We start from the raw sequence: 10,114 nt of genomic DNA, 5'->3' as shown, positions 1-10,114 counted from the left end.
TCTTTTCTTTTCTTTTCTTTTCTTTTCTTTTCTTTTCTTTTCTGGTGTTTTGGTTTTTTGAGACATTTCTAACGTAGCCCAGTCTGGTCTCACATTGTTTGGAAGGTGAGGCTGCCTTGAATTCCTGGTCCTCTTTGTTGCCACTTCTCAAGTTCTGGGATTACAGGTATGCACCATGCTTGGTGGACCTTACTTTAAAAAATATTATTTGCGGGGCTGGAGAGAAGGCTCAGTGGTTTAGAATGTTTAATATTTGTCCAGAGGACCCAGGTTCAATTCCAAGTACCTAAATGATGGCTGACAGCCATTAGAAAGGGATTTGAAACCCCTTCTGGCCCCTGTGGGCATTGCACACTTGTGGTGCATTTACATACATGCAGGCAAAACACTCATACACATAAAATAAAAATAGATAAAATATTTAAAAAATATATCATTTAAGCCAGGCAGGAGGCACAGGTAGGTGAATCTTTGTGAGATAGAGGTCATCCTGGTCTACATAGAGTTCCAGGTCAGCTGTTGTGGCTTTAATCCCTCAGCATTTCTTCCTTTAAAAATGATTTATTCGGTCACAATTCCATATATATATATATATATATATATATATATCGTTTGATTAAAATTAGATGGGTAAACATTGTCATAATGCATAATTTGTTCACTTGCCAACTGTGCTGCCTACCTCAACCAGTGCGGAACAGGATACCTATGAGATTGAGGAAATGGGCCCAGTTCCATGAGTAAATAATTTTTGGTCCTTTTGAGTCACAGGCTCCCTGTATCCCAGCTGGCCTGAAGCTCAACTATGTAGACCAAGCTGACCTCTAACTCAGTGCTCCACCTGCCTCTTCCTCTCGGTGCTGAGATTAAAGATGTGTGCCACCACACCCAGCTAAATAAAACTCAGTTACCCATCTTGTAGATATATGTATTCCAGTTCACATGGGCAGTAACATTTATGATGACCATATAACATTCTGTCTTATTTGTGACCCATAATTCATTTAACAATTCCTTTAATGAGGAAATTTATGATTAGTCTTCCATTTTAAATATAGGAAGAAGATGACCATTTTTTTTTTTTTTTTTTGCATCTATATATCTTTTGTTGGATTAAATTCTTTGCTTTGTTTTGAGTCAGGATCTCACTATGTGGCCCTGGCTGGCCTGGAACTTCATATATAAACCAGGATGTCCTCAAACTCAGAGATCCATCTGCCTCTGCCTCCTCAGTGCTGGGATTGAAGGTGTGTGCCACCCAGCTAGGTTAAATTATTTTTAAATTTTTTATTTATATTTCATTTTGGGTGTGGATGTGGCTGTGTGTCGCGGGCGGGGGCGCCACGTATGTTTATGCCAGTGTAGCTAAAATTCCTTCTGGGAGGTACGTACGTCCTGCCCCCTCTTCCTTTGGTCCCTGTGACAAACTGAGGTCCAATTTCACCAAACTGCAGTCTGAGAAACCAGTGAATTTACTGGGCTTACTTACAGAGCAGTGGGTGAGGAATTATTTACAGGAGTGTGGGTGCTCCCCTTCTAAGGCTGCACTCGAAAGTCTCCATTCAGGCATGGATTGTAATTTCCCCATAGTCCAAAAATGGTGAGAGAACAGCCCCTCCCCACACTTTATAAAGTTAGCCCTTCCCCCCCCTCATGCAAGCGGGCTGACTGGTTGGTTGGGAGGTGTGGCTGACTCTGCCCCTCTTTTCTCATGGAGAGTGACAGTCAACAAGCATGGCTGTAAGGATCTTAGGCAAAGGGGTACAACCAAGCTTGGGATGAAGGCATGTGTCCGTGGTCTGCCTGGTGGAAGACAGTCCTATGCAACACCATGGCATACCTGTGGAGATCAGGGGACAATATGCAGGAATCAGTTCTCTCCACCGTGTGGGTCCCAGGGATTGAACTCAGGTCATCAGGTTTAATAGGCAGCATTATTCACTGAGCCATCTCACCCATCCTTGTAAGGTTAAATTTTGAAGTCCCAACTACTCTGGAGGCTGAGACAGGAGGATTACTTGGGCACAAGAGTTCAATACTAGCCTGGGTAACTTAGTGAGAACTCATCTTCCCCCACCCCACCCCCTTGATTACTTGGGCACAAGAGTTCAATACTAGCCTGGGTAACTTAGTGAGAACTCATCTTCCCCCCCCCCACCCCCTTCCACCCCCACCCAAATAAAAGGAAAAGAAAAAAAATGATAAAACATCTTTCTCAAATTGGTCCTTAGAAATACTATGCTCATTTACAATTTGGACTTTTATAGTTTCTGTCTCTCCAAATTCTTGCTATAGGTGATATTTTGGGGCAACTTGATGGTTGGAAAAAATAAATGTATTTTGCAGTGCTGGAGATTGAACACAGGGCCTCTTGAAAGTTAGGCAAGCACTCTACCACTGAGCTGGACACAAAACCTCCAGAAAAAAAGAGATTTTTACTGTTGAACTCTGCATCTTTATTATTTTCAGTGGAGTTAACTACTGACACTGGCGTAAGGTGGGTTTTGTTTTGTTTGGGGTTTTTTTATTTTTTTGGTGTTGGTTTTGGTTTTTTGAGACAGAGTCTCTCTATGTAGCTCTGGCTGGCCTGGCACTCATTGTATAGACCAGACTAGCCTCCAACTCATAGAGATCTCCTGCCCCTCCCTGCCCCTCCCTGCCTCTGACTCCTGAGTGCTGGGATCAAAGGAGTGCACTGCCACACCTGGCCTAGACATAAGGGTTTTGTTTTGTTTTGTTTTGTTTAAATCTTTTGTATTTCTTGTTTGTGATTTTTCCCTTTTGCCTATTTATCACCACATTTGGGTTTTTCCATGGTTACTTTAAGAACTATATATTAAGTATAATAGTACTAGGTACTTTTTAATAAGGTTTTCTCTTACAACTTGTTTGTAAACCTTTTCATTTGTTGAAGAGATTCATACTAGATATTTTTATCAGCTCGTTCCTTTATAATGTTGGTCTCAGGCTGTGAGACCTTTTGATCTGTTTGATGCCAAGTACAACACCAAACACGTAACAATACTGACGACAACACTCAGTTGAACTAGTTCTTCTAGGGTTTACAATTCTGCTGTGGTCAGTTTGGCTTATCCATTATGTAAGGGCATCATAAACATTTCTGTGATCGTAACTTTCTGCACATCCATTTCCAAGATTTTTAAAATTTTCAGTTAGCATGCAAAAAGTTTCTTACAGGATTTTCATACTTATATGTCATTGTACTTTGTTTTTTGTCATTATACTTTGTTTTATTCATACCCCCCTCAAGATATTTAATTTCTTAGGCTAAATTCCTAGAAGCAGAATGTTAGGAAGAATTAACCGTTCCTAAGGCTTCATGGTGTTTTGAAGCACCATGCTAAGGCTTGTACGTGGATCTTACCTTAGTTCACTGCTGTTCCCAGTCCTAAGATTGCTGCAGTAGAATATAGATGTGCTGGTTTGGGCACCTGTTATTCACGTGCAGTTTAAGAACCTTATGGGACATTGATACAGGGTGAAAGAATCACAAACCTTGTGAGGAAATTGCACTTGTTAACTGTGTAAAATCTGTTTGGCTTTCCCTAGAAAGGAAGACTTGTTTGTACAGAAATTCAATGAATTCCAATGCTTTTCTCTTCTTCCTGGCAAACCCTACAGGCAATCCACTACGGAGCTGAAGACAACAGCACTGCAGTAGTAGTGCCTTTTGGTGCCTGGGGAAAATACAAGAACTCTGAGATCAACTTCTCATTCAGCAGAAGCCTTGCCTCCAGTGGCCGATGGGCCTGATTGCCAGGCTGGCCTGGAGTTCCTATGCGACAGGGTGTCACTGGGCAGATCAAGAAACTGATAAAACACAAGGGCCACCTGTGCCCGTGTGTCCCTGTGACCTGCCAGATCCATATACAGTGTATGCATATTAAGCTCTGCGCAGTAGCTTTTTCATAAACCCTTATCATCATTATGCTCAGTGGTACATGCTCAGTATAAGCACACTTAATGAAGCCATTATAAATCTTTGAGCTGAGTGGGTGAAGGGGAAGCGCTATTGGTATGCTTGGTGAGTGCCAAATTTCAGGGGGTGGGGCTGTGTTTTTGTTTTGTGAATCTGGAACTTCTTTTAAGTTTGAAGACTACTAGGCAGCTCTAGTTCTTTTGAATATTTTTGTTCTTTAGTTGAACAAGTTCTTCAAGTTTTTCTCAATTTAGATAGCTAGGCAATGTGTTATTTCCAAGTGTTTCTTTTTTTTCTTTCTCTTTGTTTGGAACATGATATCACTGTTGCCCAGGCTAGCCTTGAAGTCCTGGATTCAAGCAATCTTCCTACTTCAGCTTCCTGAGCAGTTGGGACTATGTGGTCCCCACTCTCAAATGGTTTTTATTTTTATTTTTTATTATTATTTTTTAAAGCACAGCAAAGTGAGACCTCCCAAGAGTGCGGAGGGGTTCCAAGGGAGAAATACCCACAAGTGTTTATTTTTAATAACTATACCAAGGAGTAAAAATGAAAACTGGTTTCTCTGTTACTGTGTCTTGTACTCTGGACCCCTTACTTGTAAATTTAATTCTGTAAAAGGAACACATTCAGTTAAGACATGGCTAAATTTCTGTATATTTATAAATGGCTTTCATATATATGTAAACTGTTATCAGCCCCCTTCCCATTCATTCCTGTTTAAGTATGTTATAAAGCTGTGACTATTCTTTAACATCCAGAGAAGAATGTATAGACTAAGAGTCTTTGGTCAAAATGCTGTAAATGCTGATAGTGTTGAATATTTTGTATAAGTTTCTTTATATCACTTTTTGTGTATACATTAAGCAAGGTGGGTAATTTGTTAGTAAAGATAATATCACATTGACTAATATTGCTGTGGTCATAGCCTGAGGATTCTGATTCCATTCTCCTCAGTGCTAAGATTTATGAGAAAGAATAAATCTCTTTTTAAGAAGCACATTAAAACATACATCAACTTGCTATGTAATTTAGAAATGTAAAGTTATGTTTCTTTTTACTTGCATGCAAGTTTACTGTTAAACTGTGAATCCCTAAATGTGTTTTGGAATTAACCTATGTTTATTTTTGCAGATTGTAAATTTGGTATATGTGTGGTGAGTGTATATATGTATATTTTAGAGTACTATAAAATTAAAGGCAATAAACTTGTAGAGCTCCTTCATCAAGTAGCCCTAAATTATTGATATATTTATCCTAAGGACACTCTACAGAATGAGTGGTTTTCCTGTGGTTGAGCAGTAGTTGTTGGCAGATAAAGAAAAGGATTAACACTAGCTTGGGAATCAGGTGTGGTGGTCTGTACCTGTAATCTCTGGATTTGGGAGATGAGGCAAGAGACTCAGGATTGCCAGTTTGAGTTCACCCTGTGCTAAATAGTTCCAGGGTAGCCTGAGCTTGTCTCAAAAAAAAAAAAAAATAAATAAATAAATAAAAAATAACAGCAATGGCTATAAAAGATGTTTTATGGTATATAATTTAGGTGGACAACCCAAGAACAGAGCTGTGTGGTAATTTGAATATGGGAATAGGGAATGTCAAGAATGCCATGGCTTTTGTGGTAGAAACAAAAGAAAAAGTTGATATATATGTCGGCGAGTCTCAGTTTTCAGGTCTGACATTTTTTTTAAGCTTTGTTTAAATGTTTATTAGAAGGAAGAAGGTCTCAAATAAATGTTCACATCTTATTTTTGGGAAATGGAAGAAAATACATTTTGACTTTTACCTGCCTGTACCAATCAGAACTTGACCATTGGGGGAAAAATTGCTAAATATATAATTTTGAGGATTTTTTTTTCCTCCCCGTCGAACTGAATTAAAAGAGGAAAAATGTTAGCCAAGTGTGTTGGCCTATATGTGCAGTTACAGAATGTGGGAGGCTGAAGCAGAGGAACATGAGTTTAGGGCTATCATGAGCTACATAGCAGGACCTCATCTCAGAGGACAGCAATACAGGGAAGAATCTTGCCTGCCGCAAACTGTCATAAGGAGCCAGGGAAAAACTAGCAAAACTGGGAAGCTTTCCTGCTTTCTGAGTCAAGTGTTGCAGCAGAATTATGGAAATGACATTCAAGAGTGTGGAAGATTTCCAAATAGCATGAACAGCAGAATCCTAAAGCCTGAAATGACATTCTGAAGATGGTTTCGCTTTTGTTTTGGATTCTTCATATTTCTATTGCTTTCTCTTTTACTTTCAAACTAGAGTGTGAGCCTGTGAAGCTTGAAGATTTAGGGGTCATTGACAAATTGAGATGAGTTCCAGGTTTGACAGAGGAATTTAGATGATGGTCTTAGGTGCACTTGGCCCCGTTTCACCTGGAAAATTTTGGGTGGTGGTAGTGAGGTTTGTCTTTGATTTTGTCTTTGATTTTGAGACAGACAGGCCTCAAATTTGGAAATTTTATTGCCTTAGCCTTCTGTGTGCTGGGATTATAGGCATGTGTTCCCTATGCCTGATGTTACCTTGAAGAAATTTAAGACTTGAATCCAGTCAACCTTGATTAAGCACAAAAATTACTGATGTCCATGGAGGCTGGGCTTCACCTTTTCCTGCGGGCTTTCTCCCTGACATATTAAGATGAAACCTGAACTAAACTACCAGTTTAATATGAGAAAAAAGTACTGCTGTCTATCATTTCCAAGTCACAATATTAAAATATGGTTAAAAGAATATATTATATAGTCCTTAATGATAAGTATGTAACATACCTCTGTTATTATACAATAGTGAAAAAAAATGGAGTGTTCTTAAACACTTTTTAGTGTGAATTTAATTGTTAATTTGTATAGGCATGGTGTATTCATAAAGCATATCAATTGTGTTTATGGTTGCCTTTCATTTATACAGTATATAGGTCACTTCTGTGTTGCTACATATTATTTGGTGAAATATTCTTAAAATACTTGTGACATTTTCCAGGTATAAGTTCTTAAGTATCTTATATAGATTCAAAAGTAAATGTAGTTCCACTCCCTGTCAACTGTTCCTTTGTTACAATTCTTTGTGTTTCTTCAGTGCTTCAGAGACCTCCATTTTTATGAATAGAAAAGCTCCCTTTGGGGAAGGGAATCATTTGATTCTTTGAATTTATTAATAATACGCTTTCCCCATATGCCAGCTTTATAAAACATTGCTTTTAGCTGGGCGTGTTGGTGCATGTCTTTGGTCCCAGTGCTGAGTTAGAGGCAGGTGGATCTCTGTGAGTTCAAGGCCAGCCTGGTCTCCATAGTGAATCCAGGCCAGCTGTGACTACAGGGAGTCCCTATCTTTTAAAAAAGTAATAACAGCTGGGTGTGGTAGCACATGCTTTTAATCCTAGCACTCAGGAGGCAGATCTCTGTGAGACTGAGGACAGCCTGGTCTACATACCGAGTTCCAGGCCAGCTGGGACTACAGGAAGACCAAAAAATAATAAAAATAAATAAATAAAAATTACTTTAAAGAGGTAGTGGCACAAATCCTTAAAATATAGATATTTAAAGTGAAATTTGATTATTAGTTACTTTTTTTTTTTTTTCAGTCTTTTTGAGACAGAGTCTCTATATAGTCCCAGGTGGCCTGGAACTCCCTTTGTAGACCAGGCTGGTCTTGAACTCACAGAGATCCACCTGCCTCTGCCTTCTGAGTACTAGGACTAAAGGTGTGCACACACACCCCCCCGCCCCGGCTTATTAGTTGCCTTTCTAAGAATGGACATAGAATTAATCTCATGGTAATATAACAGTAAGAAAACTCTTCAGGATGGGACCCGAGGAGTTAAAGTTTAGAATTAAACAAGTGTAAACAAATGTTTGTATTTCCTTTCAGCTGGTCAGTGTTCCCTGTATACCTGTGTCTGTAAAACACAGTGCCATCAGATTTAGAACGGGTTGCATTTCATTGAATTTCTTAGATTCCCACATACGAATGAATGACCTAAGCAGAAATAATAAGCCATGCCTTTACAAGGTAAATAAACCAAATTTTGTTGACTGACTCCTGCTTTTGGCACCTGGAATGAGACCAGTTAGTTCTCTGGCAGCTCCCATTGGTTGTTAGATGGTGTTAACAGATTCTGAGTTGTGAGATCTTAGATGTTTTCTACCTCTAAGAGTGACTTATTTGACATTGGATTCTAGTGCAGAAGTCAGCACCAGGATGTGTCCTAACTTAATTTCTAGTGAAGTTCTCTTGTGTACATTTATTTTCTAATTTGCCAAAGTACTACTCGGTACAGACTCCTTTTATAGTGAGTCAAGTGTTCCTTTGACTATCATTTTTAATGTGTGTGTTAGAGTAACTGAACAAACTAAAATCATGTATCTCCATGCTGAAAATATCCTAATAAAGTGCACACATTAAATGCGTACTGAAATCCAGCTGTGCTTGTTTAGCATCCAGATTGCTCAACATTTATTATGTCTGTGATCTTGTGAACATTATAGAGGAATAAGAGTCAGTCAGGACTTGCATTTTCTTTTGGTAGCCAAATTCTGGCTGTTTGCCAGTTAACATGAAGAAGCTGTAGGAAAAAATATATTGGGCTGTTTTGTTTTGCTTTGGTTTTGTTTTCAGTTTCTGTACTGGGAATTGAGCCTAGTGAGGGCTTCACAAAACTCTGTCATTGAACCAAATCTTTAGGCCTTTTTCACTGTTTTTTTTTTATTTTGAAATGTGGTCTTACTAAGTAAGCCAAGGCAGGCCTTAAGAATGCGACCTCCTGCCTCAGCCTCCTGAATGACCCCAGTCATACCTGCTATACCACCAGATTCAACAAGAATTGACTTTTTTTTTTTTTTTTTTTCGGTCATTTTGAGATAGGGTCTCCCTGTAGTCACAGCTGGCCTGGATTCACTGTGGAGACCAGGCTGGCCTTGAAGTCACAGAGATCCACCTGCCTCTGCCTCCCAAGTGCTAGGACTGAAGGCGTGTGCCACCACACCTGACAAGAATCGACTCTTCTACCATCATCTCTTATGTGTATGAGTATATTGCCTACATGTGTGTAAGTGCACCTGTGTCGTACAATGCCCGGGGAGGTCAGAAGAAGGTGTCAGTCAGATCTGGAACTGAAGTTACAGACAATTGTTAGTCACCATGTGGGTGCTAGGAATTGGACCCAGGTCCTCTGCAAGAGCACCAGTGCTCTTAACTGCTGGGCCGCCTCTGCAGCCCCACTATTGTCTCTTTTATATCTCTGTCATCTTTTATTTCCATCTTCAAACTATTTGGTGGTCCCCCAGGCAGACAAGGTGAGATGTCTTCTGTAGTAGTTTACTTGTAGTTTAAAATTTTATGTGTTGTATTTCATGAAGAAACAGGTATTTGTCCATTTTCTATATGTTTTGTAAGTCATGATCATTAATGTCTGTTAAATGAATGATTCTCTTTTCTTTGCTTTTTTTTAAATTTTACTTTTTTATTATTATTTTTTGAAACAGGCTCTCCCTGTTGCCCCAGCTGGTCTGGAACTCACTATGTAGACCAGGCTGGCCTCCAACTCACAGAGATCCGCCTGCCTCTACCTCCCAAGTGCTGGGATTAAAGGAATGTGCCACCACACCTGGCCCCTTTCTCTTTTTTAAAAAAAAAGTTTCATAGCCCAGGCTGTCCTTGTACCTGAGGGTAACTGTTTCTGATCTGCCTCCACTTCCCTAGTGCTGGGATTATAGGTCTGATCCACCCTGCTCAGTTTTTATGTGGTACTTGTGCTAGAACCCAGAGCTTTGTACATGCTAGGCAAGAACTCTACCAACGGAGCGACATCCCCAGCCCTCAACGAGCAAATTAATGCATTGATTTCTGTCATTTCTTCTACGTCAGTAGGGACATGGCCATTAATTTTGCTTTTCTGCTTTGTTTTTGAGACAGGATCTTATGTAGCCCAGGGTGGTTTCAAACTTGCTATGTATCTGTAGTGGCCTTGAACTTCTTTCTTACCCTCCACCCCCAAGTACTGAGATGTACCAACATGCCTGGCTTAAATATTTAATTAAGGCAATTGTCATATTTTCACATTTACTTAATGATTTGTTACACATTTATAAAATACAAATGCCTTCAGAATCCTTATTTAAATAAAATCAGAACCTAAAGGACAGTGCTGCAGGAAGGCCGCTTCCTTGAGCCTTGCT

At 39.5% G+C, this 10,114-nt stretch overlaps 1 protein-coding gene across 3 annotated transcripts in view; it reads left to right on the top strand.

Moving 5' to 3' along the window:
- Ppm1k (protein phosphatase, Mg2+/Mn2+ dependent 1K) overlaps window positions 1-5,432 on the top strand; it is a 28,427-nt gene extending 22,995 nt beyond the window's left edge. For all 3 annotated transcript variants that reach the window (XM_029569069.1, XM_008844642.3, XM_029569070.1), the window contains one exon: window positions 3,643-5,432. In XM_029569069.1, coding sequence (XP_029424929.1) covers window positions 3,643-3,774 — 132 coding nt within the window. In that variant the 3' untranslated portion in view covers window positions 3,775-5,432. The remainder of the gene's footprint in view (window positions 1-3,642) is intronic.
- Window positions 5,433-10,114: the final 4,682 nt, after the last annotated feature.

The sequence above is a fragment of the Nannospalax galili genome, unplaced genomic scaffold, assembly GCF_000622305.1.
Source record: "Nannospalax galili isolate Female #2095 unplaced genomic scaffold, S.galili_v1.0 scaffold441, whole genome shotgun sequence".
In the NCBI taxonomy this organism is placed as follows: Eukaryota; Metazoa; Chordata; class Mammalia; order Rodentia; family Spalacidae; genus Nannospalax; species Nannospalax galili.
Note: the sequence above shows the minus strand (reverse complement) of the source record. Positions and strands in the feature narration are given on the sequence as shown.